The following is a 20,488-nucleotide window of genomic DNA, read 5'->3' as shown; positions in this document are numbered from 1 at the left end:
ACTTGGAGTATCCAATCACTGCACAGTTCATTCACCACACACCATGAAAGGCAAACATTTAACACTATACCACAAGCAGTGTTTCCCACAAGCAGCATTCATGTCTCATATTGTAAAACTGTTGAAGTGTTCCATTTACAAGTTTGCAGGTGCTTACTATTCAATTTTACATATAGTATAATGTAGGATGAGATTCATCTTCTCAGCTCTGGTGACCTACAGTGCAGACAACTACAGCTGATCCAGTTCTCTTAGATTCCTTTTAAATCATTGGGAAGGAACAGGCACTTCTGGCACATATTTAATTTAAAATACTTTACGGTCACCTTCACAATACATGAATTGTGCTTCTCCCTTCACTAATTATTCTGACTAGATTTGAATAGATGTTCAGAAATTTAATAAAGAAAAAATACGATTTTTAGCACCTTTCCAAAGATTTCAGCATGAATCATTTAGGTCTACTTGGATCTCAAATTTTAAGTATTTACAGAACTTCTGTCTGACAAAACTGTGAAGTAGCCTCTTTTTGATTTTCATCTCCAGAAAAAACAATATCAAAAATTCAGAGCATCTTCAACCTTACCAGAAAACAACCAACTACAGCACTTGTCTAAATCCAGATGACCCGCAAAGAACAGGGTTTTTGTCAATACTTTTCCTTAACATATACTTTGGTAGCATAAAAATCCTATAATCTTGTTCTGAAAAGCAGTCTACACACGTGTCCCTCAAAATAATCCAAAATTAATTTTCAACATGACTGCAAGTGGATGAAAAGCCAACAAAACCTGGCATGGGAAGAGACATTCCTGAATGTGCTGTGATGAATGCAACATTCCCTCTGGGGTCAACAAGTTTTCTGGCAAATTCACCCTCTGTAACATACTGGAAATGTCAACATACTTTTTTTTGATTGCATTACAATTGCTTGGACCAGTCCTTACTGAAGCCTCTTAAACAGCCAGAAGAGAACGGGACTATAGCTGAAATTCCAAGAGATGCATATTTAGGAATGGAATGGTGCGTATTTAGGTTGGAGGAAACCACCACTGTTCTGATGTTCTGTCATTCTTCTGAAGTGAAATATACTTCCCAAATTACAGCACTGAAACAAGATATTTCCTATGAACAAATCCCAGGGACCAATGTTTCTCTCTGACTGGCTTAGCTATGCCTTCATTGCCAGAGCTGCTTTACCACTATCACTGAATGGCAGACATCAAGAATGTTAAAAGTGAGTTGGGGTTTGATTTTCTTTTTCTGTAGTTTCGGCAATCACCTCAACTTCCAGAATCTCTGTAACAAGAAAGTCTTGTTTTTCTTGTTCTAGGAAAAAATCAGCTTCATAAACCTTTCCTGTCTCCCCACAGTTCCATGTTTCTGTCATCTCCTCCTCCCCCCTCTTCAGGCCAGGACCAGCAGCAACTGCTACAACAATCCACTTTTGGCTTGAATACTCACAAAGTGCTCAGATATAGCAGTATGAAACACACAATGAGGAAAATCTGTCACTGATCCAAAAAGCTTCCCAGCAAAGCTGCAAAACTGAAAGTCACACCACATATATTGCAAAATGACAGTTTATCTAAGGGTTTTTTTTCCTTTCAACGTCAAGCAAGTCCTCGTGATTTCCAGTCACTCCATCTCAACCAGCCTCTGGAAAGTCTGTTCTCTTGTCATAGCTCAAGAGTGGTTCACCAACAGCCAGACTCTAGTGAGTAACTTTCCACATTGATAGCAATTCTTTAGCAACTCTTTCACACTAGGCAGTCAGATGGTCTAAAATGTACCTTAGGCAAAAAAAAAAAACCAAACCAAAAACAAAAAAAAACCCCAAACCTGAGGGCATTGGATATGCTTGATCATCTGAAGGCTGCATTTTCTAAAGAAAACATGTTTCCAGCGTGCTTTGTCTGTAATATTTTTATACACATTTGGGGAGTGAAATTCAAGTGATCTTCTTGAATATGAATCTTCCATCAAGATCTTAATTCATAGGGAAACATAAGAAATGTCTGTAATGCATGTAATGCAATGAAACCAGTGTGGATGTTGTATCAAGCTCTCAAAATCCTTATGTGGGGTGCTTCATGAACTGCTCCAGTTCATCCTGAGGGTACAGTCCTCCAGAAACACAGAGCTGCAGTGTGGGTTCCCCATGGGGTCACAGCTCCTGCTAGAAATCCTGCTTCTGTGCGGGCTCCTCTCCACAGGCTGTGCAGCTCCTGCCAGGAGCCTGATCCGGCATGGCTCTCCATGGGCTGCAGGCTCCTTCAGGGCACTTCCACCTGCTCCACTCTGGGGTCCTCCAGGGGCTGTGGGTGAATCTGTGCTCCATGTGGCTGTCCAGGGGCCGTGGGAGGACATCCTGCCTCACCACAGCCTGCACCACGGGCTGCAGGGCAATCTCTGCTCCAGCGCCTGGAGCACCTCTTCCCCCTCCTTCTCTGGCCTGGTGTCTCTGCAGGGCTGTTTCCCTCACACATTTTTTCACTCCCTTCTCACAGATGCTGTGCAGCATTTTTTATCCTTTCCTACGTATGTAATCACAGAGCTGCCACGAGCATCACCAGTAGTCTCAGGCCAGTGGTTGGGCTGGTTTGGAGCTGACAGAAGCCAGTTGTGCCTGGTGTGGGGCACACTGATCTCTTCTCACATATTCCACCCCTGCTACCAAAACCCTGTCCCATGAACCCAGTACAATGCCCTTCTGTCAACTTCTGCTGACAGGTGTCACAGCTGGGGGCTGAGGGTTATCCTGTGACAGCCTTGGAGCAGGGGCTCCTCTCTCCTAATGAGCTTAACTGGCGTGAGATCAAGTATTCAAAAATTCTTGTTTGAGCTAATTAGCTGTGGTCAGCAACTTTTGGTTTTTAAACATTAAATGCTACGTTAAAAGAAACTGGTGTGTCAGGTAAACATTGTTCAGGGCTGCAGACCAAGTTATACATTAATGGAATGTCAGCTATGTTCTGTTTTTAATTTCAACATTCCTAGTATACTTAAGTTTCCTATGATACTCATTAAAATGATCAAGAAACAATCCTAGCATTTTAACAAATTCTTGCTGAATCTTGTGAAGAGAAATTAACAGCAAATTTTCAAATTTTTACATCTTGATCCTGTTTCTGGGCTTTAAATGTTGGGTGAAAAGTGCAGCAGCCAGATGACTCAGATTCTTGCTGCATAATAACTGTGCAGCTCAAAATCATTGAGAAATTTTTGTTGGCTTAAGTTTCTGCCAGTAGACTTCATACAGGATTAAACCAAGTTCATCCAGGTTGGGAGTTCTGCTTTGTGACCCTTTCACCTCTTCTCCAGTTTTGTTTCTTTCTTCTTGAGATCACTGCAGCAGGATGTCCACAACTCCCTCTCACTGCAAACTCGGTGCCTGTGCTTTCACCATCCAGTGGTGGCCAGTGTGTGTGACAGTGGCCACTCACACCACCCATACATGTGCCAACAGGGAACTTGTCCCTTTGCCTCAGCATTGCCAGATAGGATATTTCTAAACATCCCAGAATATCTCTCTCAATGCATTCTGTAATGCAAAAGGTGTACCAACAACAGCATCACACTATTTTGAGAAAATCTCACACAGTAAACTGTAAACACGTCAGTTCATATCCACCTACAATACAAATCTCAGCTTATAAAGAAAAACTGAGTTATATGGTATGCATGGAAGTAAATGCCAGAGCTTGTACTTAGTGTTGCTACAGATTCCCCAATATTTAAAATGTTCTATGAAGAGATAAACATAAAATCTTAAACTACTAGGGACATCTCTTAATTGTAAATTTATCTCAAAATACAAAGACATTAAAATTAAAAAAAAAAAATAAATTGAATTTTAGGTACTGTACTTTATCAGTAAATCAAAGCATACCTTTTAATAATCAGCTCATTTAACCCTTGCTATATCCAGGACTTTCTGCATCGAAAAGAAGCGGCTTAACCCCAAAGTACTTGTGTCCTTTCTGCTATCAACTTAAAAAACAGACACTCTGTAAGCCTTGTATTTATTCACTTTTACTACTTTGTTTAGATACAAAAGCTACATTTATGTGCAGCACATCCTAAAAAGAAGCCCTTAGAAAGACACCAGAAAAGTTAATAGTAAAAAAACTTCAGTAGATTACTCCTCACAAGTGCTACAATTCTAACAGTCTGGGTTTTCAGAATCAGACCGCAGCAGATAAAAGCACTTACCCTATGTTTAGGGATAAAAAATATTTTACAAACCCTTGACTCAAACAAGGCAAAAGAATGATTCTTTTGATCATTAGTTTGCAATGTGTTGAAAAAAAAAGTTGTCCTGATAGACTTAGATGTTGAAGGTCCTACGTAGCTAGTAGCAAAATAGCATATTTAAATGACTTTTGTTTAAAAAATACAAAGCAGTTATTTGAGATCCCATCATAATGATGCAATATGAATTAACTAGTACACTGCTTAAGAGTTAGTAATTATGACCATTTCTTTTAATATGTGCCATTTCATGTGTCCTTGTCTCAATGAGGTTATAATTTCTAAAGTACAAGAGAAATAACCTGAAAATCTCAGAGGAAAAAAAAAAATATATGAAAAGTGCAAGTAAAAACTGGACACTATTTTAAATTCATTTTAATTAACTCTTCTCTATAATTCTAGAATAAGAAATGGAGGCAAAATAAACAAAAAGTGTCAGTGATGAAATGAAAACATGAAATTAGAAATACAGAATACATAGGGAAGAAGAGAAAAATATTTAGTCAAAATTGAGGTAAATGAAAAACTATAAAGTAAAAAAAGTTAGATGAATCTAAAACACTGAGAAAAAATTAATGGTGAGAGTACAAAAGCTAGTAAAGTTACAGCATATGAGTTACAAAACAAACCTTATGAATACTACAGGCCAATTTAGACATAAACACAAAGATGAAAATAATATTAGAAATAACACAGTTTAGTGTTTATTTCTGCTCTGTTTTCTAATATGAAAAAGAGGATATTTATGAAATTCTCTCTAACAGTGCTTATTGAAGAAGAGGTTTAGCAATGTCTGCCCAGTACTACCTTCACAAAATACTAGATGAGAACAGCTTTTGTCTGCAATGTCTGGACACGGATGAGATGTTAATCTTTAATTGATCTTAGAGCACTGACAAAAATACGAAAGAATGGAAATAGCTGATATTAAAGATTGCTGTTCATGTTGACTGCAGCAATAATAAACTTACTTATTATCAAGATATCAATGTTCACTGTTATTATCCAATACAAAAAAACAAAAGCTGCCTGAATAACACAAGAATAAATATATATTGTACTATCTAGAAGTAGTTACTATCAGTGTAGTATCCACACAGCTTTGCAAACAGATTATTTAAAGACAGGAAAACACATCAAGAATGGTGAAAGTCACTATTTTCAAAGAACCACAATATAGGAGTCTTCAGGAAGCAAGCTAAAACTGCCCAAGATTAAAGTTACAAGAAAAGAACAGATACTGAAATAAAATTAAAGACTGTTCTATCAGCCTGTGATTACAGACTAATTTGTATGTTTTCTATTACTACTTGAACTTGTTACAAATTCTGTCTGTGCAACATACACGTGCAAATGTATGTGTACATCTATGCACACACACATCCGTGTTTATAACCCAGCTGACACTCTTGCATTTGCTAGGTGCCGAATTTCAAATGCTGCTTACCCCAGGATACGATTCATTCCATGCCTAGCAGCATAATGGAGCGGAGTATTGTGCTGGTACGTTTCTCCATAAGAAGTATTTGGGTCAAGAGTTTCTTTTAGTTGAGGGTTGCTCTCATAGATTTGGCAGGCCAAGTTTTCATCTCCATTTATAAGAGCTTTGCGGAATTTGGTGGTTGTATTTCCCATGTTGCTATCCTAGCTATCAATGGCACTTCTTCCTTTCCCCTTCATCCACTTGTATGGTTCTGTAACATGCTTCACAGCCTAAAAAAGACAAACAATATTCCAGTTATTCTGTAAAATACTTTTCCCTAGATGAAAAGAAAAAATGCAGAGCTACAGCACTGTAAATAGACAGGTGAAGAAGTACATAGGGCCTATAAACTCTCCTCATGAATTGCTGAAATCTTGCTAGAAAAATGCACACAAATTCCCAATGATATTCAAAGATCATTTCCCTGACAAATTGTGGATCTCCCTCCTTCTGCAAATATCTTCACTACCTTTATTATTTAAACATATGGAAAATAAAAGGCTAATATTGACCTGGATTAGAAGGTTGCCATGAACACTGAATTTTCATGAATGAGAAATGGATTTAAAATTAAATGTTACCTCAAAAACAGAATAGACCTATAGCAAAATTCTTACACAAGGAAGAAAAATTCTTCAAAAATATGCAATAAATCAGACATTATTTTAACTTTTAATTAAAGAAAATCATTTTAAAATAAGCACCTGACCTTGTGTAGGTGGGTGTACACAGCACCCTTCTGTGCCAGTAAGATGAATGCCCACGAACACAGGAATTACCATGGCCCCATCTTAACAGCTCTGCTAAGCAGACTCTTTTAAAAACACCTAACCCCTTACACTCAGGTCTACAATGAATGGGTCCATACAACTCCTGGCATTTGTACTGGCACAAACCAACTGCACTTTAGAGTACTTCAAAGTACTTTCCAGCTGCTGTGCTCCCCAGCATCTCACCTTTACCTGATGGAGGCAACCAGCAGATTGAGCTGCACTGTGACAGGGCAGACAGAGCACCTCTGCTCATGACATGGGACAGCAGGAGTTTATCCAGATGTGCAGATGGAAAGAGCACATGTTGGTTTGTGTCAGGGGACAGGCAGGGGAGTCAGCACCGGCTGTGCCTGGTAGCACAGTGAACCTTCTAGGTGATCTCTTTTGTGCATGAATCATCCCATCCTCACTGCTCCATGCCAGACCTTTCACCCCACAAAGCACACACAGGGATCCAAATATGCCAGGCACAGCATATTGATTGAGACTATGTTGTGCATATAAAATCAGACAGGGCAGAAGCTGCCCAGTACATTATATTCAACTTGTTGGGACTATCTCAAAGCTATTTCTACACTGGCTTTCCAACACAGTTACTGATGTCCCTCCAGCCTTGCAGACAGATGAAACAAAGGAATCCAAGGGGTCTAGAGCTGTAGAGAATCCAAGGGAATCAGGGTGTGGATAAAATTCACACTAGAAGCAGTTGGGGAAACCTGCTGAACAGCTGCAGTGACACACTTTTGTTTCCCCAGAGCTGTTGTCACCAGTTGTCTCACCAGCTAATCTCATCAGTGTGGTCAGGTCTGCTCAAGAAGGAGGGAGGTGGCTTTGGTGGTCTTAATTTTAATCCTTTTTCCTACAAAAGTGTGGTAAGACAACTCTTATTTTGAGCTTTTGTGAGGTGACAATGACAGTGCTGTATCAGCTGCCTTCATGTACTAAACATGTTGTCTGAGACCAGTTACCTAAAGAAGAACCAAGCAGGCACTCATCCAAAATCAAATGGACATCCCTCATATATGTAGTTATATACACAAACCAAAACTTAGATTATTCAATCACACTACAGATCATGCAGCATTTTGTATCTTTCAGTCATTGATATATTTTAAAATATAAACATGCAGATATATTTATATTCTTCAAGAAAGTCACTACATGTTCACATTACTACCTCTCAGCTCTCAGTGCCATAAATTAATGTGTTTTCAGATGCAAAACTAGTTGCATTACTCTAAACACTGGGTGGTTTCAGGCTTTAGTCTACGAATCCTTTAGTGTACAAAGAAAAGTTCTACACTCTTTTCAGTCAACCAGCAGCTCATATTATGTTCAGCAGACAGGATCTCAAAAATAACTTGAAAGAATGATTTTCACTTAAGTTTAACAAGATTAGTTTGTGGTATTGTATTATCTGTCAATCCCTATCTACCACCAGTAGCTCTCAAGACTATAAACTAAATTAAATGAGAACAAATGCCTAAAAGATATCAGAATCATCAAGAAATCAATAATGAAGATCTCACTAAAGCCTATAATACTAAGAAAAGCACAAATCATTTGAAATTAGAACATAACAGCACCAATTTCCATGCATTTATTTCTGGAAATTAGCACACAGATAACTTGTATCAGCTGCAGAACATGCTGCTTCTTGCCCAAACTGGAACATTAAACAAACCTGGGTAGGGATGAATGAGAACACTGAGAGTGGAAGGAGATAATATGGTGCCCCCAGGCACCTGAGAGAAATCTGGGACGGGGTGGTTCTGTTGAGATGTTGAAGATGAGATCTGAATGGATTTAGGCAGGGGAATGGAAATGCATGGGAGAAGTGAGGGTCTCTGTGGGCTGAGCTAAAAAGCTCAAGTAATTTTTGTGCAGAAAAGGCAAAAATCTTTAGTTCTTTTGTACAACAAATAACCTTTATTTACTTTTGATGCAGTATGGATATACTAGAATGTTGTACTATCATCAGCAATTACTAGTGTAAAAGATTTAGGCACATTGCTTGAACTATTATGTACATTATCATATAATCTGGAATATTTAGGGATATGCAGATTGCACCATGTAAGCCACTGAAAAAAAGCACTGACATCTGCTTTCTTTAAAAAAGCTTACAGCCTATGTCCAATAAAGTGCTAAATATGACACAGACATGATACAGAAAGGTGAGTGAAATAAAAAGAGTAAAAAAGTTGTTTGTAAAAGGACAAGACTCCAAAGGAAATGAATCTCAGTCAAAGGAAAGGGAGAATTTTAAGAAGGATTATGAGACAGCTATGATATGGCTTTGAAAAGACACAACTGAACTCCACACAAAACCATGAATGAATGCAGAGGTATTGAAAATTTAGTAAAGGCTAATGTAAATATAGCCATCACATTATCAAAATAAAATGAAAGATGATAGAATGGGGATAGTCAATGAAGGCCCTTCAGGTGATGGCGAACAGCTTATATTTGATGTGATAGCAAGAAACTGATCACTGGAAGAATGCAGGGAGAGAAGTGACAGGGTCAAAATTAACCCAGAAAACAATTCTCTACTTAAAACACATGCCATGATAAACTATATTAATGTCTGTCACTTTCATGCAGTAGCCACAAGGTCTTTCATCTTTAACACTACAACAGCCTTTTGTGCTTTGGAAATTTGGTGGGCCACACTGTTGTATTTTTTTTCTGAATTTCAATTAAACAGATCAGCAGAAACACAGAGAGACAAGGGAGAAGCTGTCTCTGTACTCTGGCTCTAACAGTTGGCTCTCAGCATGTTTGGAAGTCCAGAAGAAACAAAGATGTGACAGCTGCTGCCTCTCTCAAGCTGCTGTAGTTGATGAGTGCCCTTCTGAAAAATATTCAAGATCTGCCCATTTGCAGTCATCAGTTCACCTTTCAGCAAACAGCCCCAGTGCATCTGCCACCAAAGCAGCCTCTACCTCAACTGATGGAGGAAAAGGACAAAATATCAGCTGATGCAACTAAATTCTGACCTGAGAACGGCTGAAAGGGGCCCAGTCTGATGTCTTTTAGCGTAGTTATCTTTCCATGAAGAGCTTTCAACCTGTTACATTCTCAGAGAACAGAAAGTTAACGAGCAAAGCTGGAATCAGGCATTCAGGGAAAGGAAACTTAGTTCACTCCTTCATCCTGCCATTTTGTGTTTGTAGAGGTGAAGGGCATATAATACATACACTTCCTCTGACATAGGTGGCAGGGAAGTGGTCTGGAAGGTTATCAGCCAGTCAGCCTCAGAGACCTGGGCAGCTCCTGTGAGCTGAACTCAGGTGTTACTAAAGCAGTTTCAGCAGCTCTTGGGCTCTCATGGGTAGTGCGAGGTGTCAGTGTCACTGCTCTTGATTCCCTCTTTGTATAAACCCAGCATATAAAATCCTTAGGCTATTTTTTAATGCTCACATCACAGTGGGGGAAAAAAAAAAAGACCACACAAACATGACAATATTCAAGTATTTTATCTAAATAAAATGAGATGTGAATAGAATTTCACAGGACTTTTTTTTTTTTTTTGGTAGGCATACCTATTCACTGAATCTTTGAGCTCTGTGTTAACAGAAAGACTGTATCATAGCCTTTAGCATAACCTTATAACATTTACCATAATCACAAATATGATTTTACACCAAAGAACACAGGAAAAACGAAATGTAATGTTTGCCCAATATGTCTCATATTATTTCTGAATTCCGAACATCAGCCATCTAATTCAAATTTTGAGAGTATATTTATTACTGTACTGCCAAATAGAAGTTCCAGCCTAACAAAACCCAAAACCACCCTACAGTTTAAGGAAAGACTCTTATAAACTCCACCAGGACCATCACACTTCTCTGCTTTAGCAACAAACATTAATTTCTATGGTTTATTAGGAATACTTTGGTATTACAGCTCTACAAAAAAATGAACAAAGAGACAGCCACTCTCATGGAGCTTGAAGATGAAAAAAGAATGGATAAAGAAAGACATGGGTAGAGCAAGGAAGCAAGGAGATTCTGAGAGCAGTTGCACCAGCTGCCCAATTACTACTGATTTTTCCATGGCCATCATCATAGAAGTGAGTCTGAAGAAAAACAGCAATGACTTCTTAGGATTTTAGGAGTTCCTCCTTTCTAGGTGCTTGCTATAAATTTGTAAAAAATGGTAAAATACTGTACAATGGGGATTAGGTAAGTATTTTGGAAACATCATACGTCACTCACTCATTTAGGAACCACATATTGAGCACACAAGTTTTTCAGGAGATTGCATACCTTTCTCAATTTACATTTTATTGTTTTAATACTGAAGCAGAATTTCTTACTGAATGTAAGACTAGTATGTGTTGATACAGCAGCTGTTATAAACCTTGGGGAATGAAAAAAAGAGAGACAGACTGTACTACATCACATTGCTTAGAAAATCTATCAAAATCAGCAACAAAATACTCAGGTTTAACTATGAGAAGAAAATGCTATATATTTCTTGCACAAAAAACTGCTACTACTTATATAACGAGCAAAGATCAGGATTGAGCAAATTATAATTTGCAACCTTTTTTTTACAATATAACATTTCGTAATTAGAATTTAACCTTAAAAGTTTAAGTAAAATTGCAGTTTAAAAACCTTAAAAACTATTTTCTTAAGTAGCTTGTCATGTAAACCATAAAAACATTCTTGTGGAAAAGCAAGTGAGCCAAGATCAAAGATATACATAGCTCCTCATACTTAAATCTTAATCTTATTAAAATAAAATACATTAAATAAAATTAGTGTACATTACATGGCTTCTAAACCCTTCAAAAGACAAGTGATAAAAAATTAGTCACACAGAAAGGATAAAAAGATATCAAAAATACTTGTTTTTCAAAATCTTCTGGCTTTTGATGAACGTATGAAATATTTGGAAATTGCATTCTGAAAGCATCTTCTGTTTTCAAGCACAGTTAGCTCAAAAGGTAGCTATTTTGTTTGCTTTGGATACTGCAGTTAAACAGCTCATTTTTAAAAGCTGAGTTTCTAAAATGTTTACTGCAGAGTCTGTCCTACATTATAAATCATACTTTTTGCAGAAGGGAAACACGAACAACTTCATGGTTTAGGGAGAAAGCTCTCGTGACCTGTATGCTTAGGATGAGCGTCATATTGTGATGTTGGCAATTTTAATTTTCACTTCTGAGACAGACTAACAAAAATGAAGCAAGTCAAAATATGTTCAAGAACTCCCATAATACCAGGCTGTCTTCCAGAAACAGCAGAAAAAGTCCTGGTTAGTGCTCTTCTTCCTCCCTTTCCCCTCCCCTCTACACAAAGTATAAAAAAAAGCTCACTTTACCAAGAGGACAAAATTAAGAATGAAGCATGTACATGCCTATTTTATGTATGGACGGCACAGATGTCTGTAATTAAGATGCAGCAGAAAAAGTTAGGCAAAATCTAATTTTTACATGTTTATAGTAAATATTTAAGATTTGTCAAATTTTAATTAATTGAAACTTGTTCCCTCTGGATCCATATATCTGGGAGAACATTTCTGCAAAGTTTCAAGTAACAAATGCACTTGTAAAGCCTGAGAATTAGTTATAGAAAAGAGTGGTGGTATTTAGGGCTTTTTTCACACACTGAAATATGCTAAGGCTTGTGCCAAAAGTTCTAAGTCATCAACAGGAAATAATGAAAGTGTCTCTGCCAGTTTAAAACTCTGTGAATAGGACTTAACATTATCAAACTCTTGTTACATTTTACACATCAAAATACAGAACAACAAAAAAAATTGCTATGCCAACATCTTACCCTTCATACAATGATCACCAAAATAACATTCTCTGTGCTTTAAATACCAAGGTTGAAAAGTGGCAATAATGTTGAGAGTTGACTTGAATAAAACATAGCGTGGGCTAGTGAGAGAATTAATTATTTCCTCATTTATATGCTTGTGGGATAGAGAGTCTAGCAACTTAGGTTACAATCTCTTTATGCTGGCATATGTACCCACAAGTTGAAGGTTAAAGTTATTGCTCAGTTTAGTAATTCGAGACTTTGGCTTACTGATTTAGCCAAAAAGACTTTTATCCAGGTGGAATATTTTCTTTCAGACACATTTCTTTGACAATTGTAGTTTGTGGAGAAAAAAGGATTTTAAGAATGGCTTTGGCTTTCTTTGCACTGTTGCATTTCAAGGGATGCAACTGGGGCAGCTGCAGCATAGTCTAGAAGCAGTTTAAGAAAAAATTCTGCACAGATGTAGCTAAAGTAATTACTACATTAATTTTAATTGTGTTGTCTACTATACTTGCATTCATCATTTAAATGAAATGTGATAAATCCACTGTGAGGTAAATACAAACACACGTGGCAGGAGAGACAAGATACTGTGCAGCCAAATCAAAGTTAAACTGTGATACCTGGACAAAGACTGCATTCCTGCAGGTAGTCAGGGGGAAAAATATCCAGCAGCACAAGTTAAAAGGAGCAATCTGTTGTGGTGTGTCCTTTTTTTTTTAATTTTTTTTTTTTCCCTTTAGTGAACAGGAATTTAGTAGGCTGGAACAAAAGAATCATCATTCTATAATTATGCTCTGGAATATCCATTAGTCTCAACTGTAATTGCAAATTCATTTCAAAATGCATTCCAGGGCCTCATGTCTGTAGAAATTTTTTTTTTAAAATAACAACAAAACCCTCAAAGTTCTGTGAAATTCAGATAACACTTTGGAATTGTTCCCAATGCAACTGTCTGTCAAGGCCTAAATAATCTTAGTAACGTAATTTGCTGTACTTTAGTTAGTGATACAAGAGAAATCACAGAATCATAGAACATCTTGAGTTGGAAAGGACCCACAAGGATCATCAAAGTCCAACTCTCAGCCCTGCACAGGACAACCTCAAGAATCACACCATGTACCTGAGAGTGTTGTCCAAAAGTTTCTTAGACTCTGTCAGGCTATGTGACAATTCCCTAGGGAGTGTGGTCTAGTGCCCAAGCACCCTCCAGGTGAAGATATTCTTCTTAATGGTATTTTCAGGTTCCTAGCATAAAATACAGCAGAACTTTTTTAGGGCTAGCTCTTCAATCTGCAGGTTATGTAGACTACTCAAATCTAAAATCTAAAAGATTTGTACCTAGTCTACCAACACTAGCACTGTAAGACCTTCTCTATCTAGGTCAGAAGGGGAAGAAGCACAAAAATAAATCTTTGACGTTTTATTAGGTTAAACCAAGCTACAGACAGACATAGTTCTGGCATTTTAATCCCAAGCACACTGTTTTAGTATAAAAAGCTCACTATAGGCTGTTCCACTGACTAAAGTAACAGTACACTTTAGGTACAGTGCATAAAACATTGTCAGTTTATTAAAGATCTGTAAGAGTCACTTCTGTCTCACAGGCCAAAGCTGAGAGCATCACCTTTTTCATCATGAAGAAGTGAACAAGTGTCACCCAGCACCTGTATAAAGAGGTAGCAGCAGCTGATGACTCACAGGACGCTAAGCATCAGTGACAAACTAGAGAATATGAACCACAGATTGGTAATGTTCTTAATTAGTGCAACACCTCCCATGCTGGCAATGTGAACACAGTTCAGTCACAGTTCAGTGTTGCTCCTCTGGTTTCTCCCTACCCTCACCACACATTGTGCCCAGAGGATGGGAGTCTCTCTGCAAAAAGCATCCAAACACACTTTGCTTAGCTGTGAGATTAACTGGACTGAGCTGGGTTGTTACTTAAGACAAATGAGTGTCCTATCTGAAATAAGATTCAATAGACAAAAAACTACAGAGAAACCACCACCAAGAGCTACAAGGCAACAGCTCAGAGAGTAAGGGACAGACGGGACTCACAGACTGATGATGTATGGGGCAGAAAGTCTGAAGAAATTTGTGTATTTCTGTCAACTGACCTGCCTTGAAAAAGTAAGAGTAAAGACAACCAGTACTGGTACAGAGCACTGCTAGAACATGAAAAGAGGAATGAAGATGGCAACGTAAAGAACCACAGAAAACCTCATGGGGATCTTGTCTTACCAATCTCTATAGGGTGTAATGTGCCTGGACCCTGGCCTTGACTGAGTCCAGGATGTATTTTTCAAGTTTGTTTGCTCAGCTCAACACAGGTAAACAAGTTTGAAACTGCATGAGTGCCCACAGCCAACCTGCTGGAGAACCACCGGTAGAATCTGGCCAGGAAAATGCTTTAACGCCAACTTCATTTTCAGTAGTGTTAAACCTCCAGAATAGGAAATAAAACTTACTGTCTGCTAAGGGACATCCACAGAAGGTGAAACAACAGGATGGCAACATAGGGATGCTCACAAGGACACTCCACAGTAAAATCTGAAAAACCCTTATATATTTAGAAACCTTAGTATCTTCCTGAAGCAGAAGTTTCTCATTTTGAGGAAGCTTTTTCATATGCAAGTGTATCAATTCATAGGGTCTCTTACTAGATCTTGTAAATGTGAAAGAGGCCTATAAAGTAAATCTTCAAATGTAAGGATAGCTACACAAGGTCAGGCACCTGCAATAAGATGGCACACTTTCCTTTCTAAAAGCATACAGTCTCATTTGGAAATAACAAATATCTAAAGTCAGTACATTTCAACATAGAACATACTGGTTTTATAATAAACAATGTATTTCAAATAAAGTAAAAAGGTGAGGAAAACAAATAAATCTAGATTTTTCAATGTCCAATCTCACAAAATATGCTGTATCTGAGAATGTCAGAGGAAAGCAACAATCACAGTATACTACCCCTGACTCTTGGCTCATAAGAACACTACTGGGAGGGACCAGTGCTCTATCTGTAGACTGGTGATGGTTCCGCAGGTTGCATGTTCTGAATAAAATAACCAACACTTACTGCAATTTCTCTTTTATTACCCAAATAACTTAAAGTGCTGAAAAGAACACCGCACACCATTTCAAGGAATATGCAATTTTTTCAGAGTTCCCTACTTACACTTAAGCAAGCTACACTTTGAAGACTAGACTGAATCTCTACTTTGTGCAGTATATCAATAGCATAAATATCTATGGATTCAATTTTGTAAAATATACCTTGATTACATGAAAAGACTATCTGTTTCCATGTTTTCTAGTGGGAGGTGAAGAAAGCACATTCAGCTGTCTGAGACAGTTGACGAGCATTGTTCACAAATGTAACGGACCAGAAAGAAACACGCACATACTTTTATTGTTTCCTGGAGGCATTCTTACGTGCTGGTTTTGTTCCGTGTAAAGCTAAAAGACAATGTGACCCCGCTGATCTTTCAAAGAGATCTTGATTTTTTTCAGATGAATGAACAAATCAATTTCCTTTTAACAAAGAGGTAATTTAACTAGTCAGCATTCCTTCAAAGCAACACATTCATTTAAGGTCTAAACAGAGAATCTGGGAGATCATTGTGTATCTAAAATGAGATGATTCCTGTAACAAAGTATGTTTTTTTCTCCACAGTATTTAAGAAGCATTTTACAACATTTCTGAGAGATATCTTCTGAAACTATATAGCTCTTTTCAGTCCAAGCACCCTGCTTATCATGGTGCTGACTCCCCACAATCTCAAGAGTCATCATTGCTAACTAAGAATGAGCCATTCAGGTAACTGCAGTGACAAGGATCATCACCTGCATCTTATGTACACCAGAAAACTAGGAGAACTGCAACTGCTGAACTTCTGATAAAATGTTTAATATACCCACCAGCAAAATTCTGACTTTGGCAGGGAAATGGTGAAAGATATAATGGATCTAATCTAAAATGAATTTAAATAAACACAAAACTTGAAGAAGTATTTTTAACTTTTGCCAGAACACCTCTGCTGAAATATTTGGCTGTTTTTTTCACTGCATACAAACAGTTTAACAATTTACGTAAAGGCCATGGATAACAAAATTTAATTATAGTATGTCATATACAGTCTGTATTTAGGAAGACTATTCTTGACACTGGTGTAATTACAATGAAACACAACCTTGTTGTATAACGATTTTTGGCTTCAAGATGAGTATCAAGCCAAATAAACCAGAAAGAGAATACAGATTTTAAAGAAATCCAGTATTACCTGAGCTTGAATCACAGAAGGGTTTGTACTGGAAAGGATCTTTAAAGATCAAAATAACCTTTCGGTCATACACAGGGACATCTTTCAGTAGAGAAGGCTGCTCAAAGTCCTGTCCAGCCTGAGCTCGAACACTTCCAATCATGGGGCATCCTCAACTTTGGAGAACCTGTTTCAGTGCCTTGCCACCCTCATCATAAAATATTTCTTCCTTATATCCAATCCACATCTATTTCTTTCTGTTTAAAGTCAATGCCTCTTGCCTTACCAAAACCGGCCTTGGTAAAAAGCCTCTACATTTTTCACAGAACCCCCATTAATGACTGAAATGCTGCAACAAGGTGTCCCCAAGTCTCCCCAGAGCCTTCTCTACTCTGGGCTGAACAATTCCAACCCTTTTAACATAGGAGAAGTATTTCAGGCCTCTTTTTGTGAAAGTCCTCTGGACTCACTCCAACCGGGTAATTCTTGTACTGGGGACCTCAGAATGGGACACAGTGCTCCAAGAGACAACTCACAAGAGCAGAGTTGAGAAGAATGACCTGCTGGTCATGCAGTTCTATTACTTCTTTTATCAGTTCTCCTACTAACATAACCAGCATACCTAGGGACTGATGCAGACACTATTACAATACAAATGACTGCTGTTCTTTGTAAAACTGACTGTTACTGACCTTTCCCATTTAAGGCAAGGAAAGGAAGAAGGAGAAATGCAAGGTACCAGAGACACTAATTCTGCAAAATCTGACCCATTTGGCATAAGAATTACATGAAACATAACATTACACAGGCTTAATATTAGAAAAATTTTCAAGAATCAGTTTGAAAAAAAGTATCTAGTTTTACCCAAGTAGTAAAATCTTTATCATTTTAGTAGAGTTCTTCAACTATTTCCACAAAGCTTTCACCAGAAGTAACAGTACAGATGCTGGGATCATAAATAACTGTACAGACACGGTGTCTGATGGTGAGTCGAACTTCCCCTGTGATCATATCCAGGGGTCATGTTGAAGCCAGACAGAGAAGACAGCAACAGCACTCATGCCATTTCTCCTATGCTCTCACTATTCCTGCTGGCAACCAGATAAGACAGTGGAAAAAGAGCAGCAGAAGTAAAAAGCCTGGTTGAACTGCCAGGAGCAAGAAAAATGCAGGAAACAAGGGAAAACAGCAGTAGGTTGAAAGGAGAAAGGACTCCACACAGCTTTCCCCATCCATGGGCCATTATCATGAGAGACAAATAAGGCAAAAACTAGTAGGTTTTTATTTTAACTAAAGGACATATTAATAATGGGCCTACACAAGTAGGTGAATTGTGATTATCCTGGCCAAACATTCCTTATTCTGGCATTTTTTTATTTCTAGGAAATGGCTGAGGCTGCATAAGTCTCTTATGATTATTTTTTTCCTGTTGAATCTTTCTAAATTAGTATATACCTAAGCGGCTTATCAATAAAATGCTCCCTCTAGTCAGGACAATCAAGTTTCCTTCAGAAACAAAAAGAAATATAAACTAACAATTAATATTACTACCCATCCTGACATCCATGCTTAAGGAAAAACAAATGTTATAATGTGCTTTAAAATAAACATTTTTAAAAAAAATCTAAGCCATAAGTGAAGAAAGCATATGTTCTATGACAGAAATAAAAGAATTTTAAATTTTACTTTTTCTCTGTTCTTTTCACATGTAATATTGTTGTGAAGTTTGGGAGCATCAACTGGGGAATTTTCTGCTCACTTCTGCCTGGCATAAACTTCAGGTCACATGCCCAAAGAATATTGCAAAACCACAGACATATATATATATATATATTTTAATCATTCTTTTAAAAATCTTGTTACATTTGTCTCTTACAGTCTTTCTTAAATAGCAAAACTTTGATATAAACCCCAATCTTTATATTCTGAACCATGACATCCAGGTCACCAATTCTTACATCTTGTGTCTGCTGGAACATTTCACTATTGCATCCACTGTTTCAATTTCTTATTATGCCTGAAAACAAAAAACTCTCTGTTCATGCAGAAATGTGTCATAACAATAAAAGAGCATCTGTGCTCCAACAAATCCAGTGGCATTTGTACTGACTAAGACTAACCAGTTTGCATCTTAAATTATTGCAATACAGTTGTAGAAACCTAGGAATAGTTTTGTTTGCTGGTTTAGCACACAAACTACATCATGCTTCACCTGATCAGCCTATATAATCAAATTATTTATCTTTCAAAGTATTTTAGCAATTTTCAACTTTAACAGCAATTTTCATAAGAGTGGATTAATCTCTTTGGACATCGTTCTGTGGTTATGCTAAAAGCTAAAGGCAGGCAGACAAGAAGGCTGTTCAAAGGTATCTGAGGCAAGATATAATCTCTGCCACACTTGATGATCCAAAACTATTATGTCAAAGCAATGTTTGACCTAGGTAAATGGCTACTTGATACAGCAAAAGATAAAGACGTTATCCGGCACATTCTAGATAAAAACTAGTGCCCAGACTTGTGAAATAGTCCATGATTTTTCAGAGAAGAAACTGAGCAAGTTTTTAGGTACAGAGAAATAAAGAATCCTTAGTGGCAGTAAGGACTCCTATCCCTGCACTTAAGAAAACGAAGATTTAATTAATTTGAAAGGATCAGGATGGTGCTAAATTTCTGGCAGAATCTCAGATATCCTCTCCAGAGGAATTCTGTGGAAACAACAAAATGAGTTTAAAATATGTTAAAAGACCTGCAGGAGTTGCATTTGTGTTTTATTTAGCTTCTTCTGCATGCCACAAAATGTTTTCCTTGACTGCAAACTTAGAAATTGACAGAATCCATTATTTTCCCAACAGCAGAAAGTCCTACTTACTTACTACAAAAAGAGCTGTAAAAAGCTTAACCAGACAATGAATAATCTGCTAAGGGAAGAAATTTCTTTAGTCCAGCAACTTAGTGATTGATCTTGTCCTGAAATCAGAATTCTTCATTCAACACTTATATTTACTCACGAGTCTTCTTCTTTGCACCCACATGTCCAATACTTAAAAAGTTGTAATAGATTCTTGGAGCCAATGTGTTCTTGAGACTCTGGGTTCAATTGATTTTCAGTCTGGGAATCTGAAAAATTACCTGGCTTCTAAAACAGTCTATGAAAGTAAAACTTTTAACCTTTTATAGCTCCATCACACAACTTAAAAGAGAGAAATTACAAAAATATGAAACAAGCCTTTACAAAATGAAAAAGAGCAAAACCTACAGGTTTTTTTCAGCTCTGTAGATTTGGAAGGGTTGTAGCATAAATTAAAAATTAGGTCTGACAAAGACTGGTAAGAATCCTCTGCTGTTTTGGAAGTTATTTCAGACTGACTTGTAAAAAAAAAGTGTTAATCCTCAAAAATAAATCTGAATTTTGCTTAGGAATAAATATCTAAGACACCAAATTGGGAAAAAACTAGTTTATTCCTACTTTGAAAGAATTTGATCCCTAACAGCAATTCTGTTTCAAGACATTAGCTAAGGCAAGCTGAAAATTATTTTCATTATATATATACTTAAATGTTATTAATGATCACCAGATAATCTAATTATGTCATTTATCACTAATACTGTTTATATGTCAACATTGCAGGCTTTCATGAAACAATTTCATATCTGGTTTGCAGCCAAATTTCTATTTGTTTTAGACTTCACATATAAAAAATCAGACAATATATAACTCCAGTTCTTTTAAAAGTTCTTTGCTACCAATATATGCATTTTTATTTCCCATTTTGTTTTAAACATAATAATGGCTATATTGGATCAGATAATTCTTTGTCTTCTCATCTCATTCCTTGTCGAGAGTTAATAGCAAAGTGTACCATGATGAAATGGTACATGTAATGAAAAGTACAAAAACTGGGCAAGAACAGATGGATACTTTTA

At 37.3% G+C, this 20,488-nt stretch overlaps 1 protein-coding gene across 5 annotated transcripts in view; it reads right to left on the bottom strand.

The window, feature by feature from the left end:
• Nucleotides 1-20,488, bottom strand: part of ANKIB1 (ankyrin repeat and IBR domain containing 1) — an 88,747-nt gene that overhangs the window by 49,539 nt on the left and 18,720 nt on the right. For all 5 annotated transcript variants that reach the window (XM_015617650.3, XM_015617653.3, XM_015617652.3 and 2 more), the window contains one exon: nt 5,702-5,967. In XM_015617650.3, coding sequence (XP_015473136.1) covers nt 5,702-5,889 — 188 coding nt within the window. In that variant the 5' untranslated portion in view covers nt 5,890-5,967. The remainder of the gene's footprint in view (nt 1-5,701; nt 5,968-20,488) is intronic.

This window comes from Parus major, chromosome 2 (assembly GCF_001522545.3).
Source record: "Parus major isolate Abel chromosome 2, Parus_major1.1, whole genome shotgun sequence".
NCBI lineage: Eukaryota > Metazoa > Chordata > Aves > Passeriformes > Paridae > Parus > Parus major.
The sequence above is the reverse complement of the archived record's forward strand: the minus strand, read 5'-3'. Positions and strand labels throughout refer to the sequence as shown.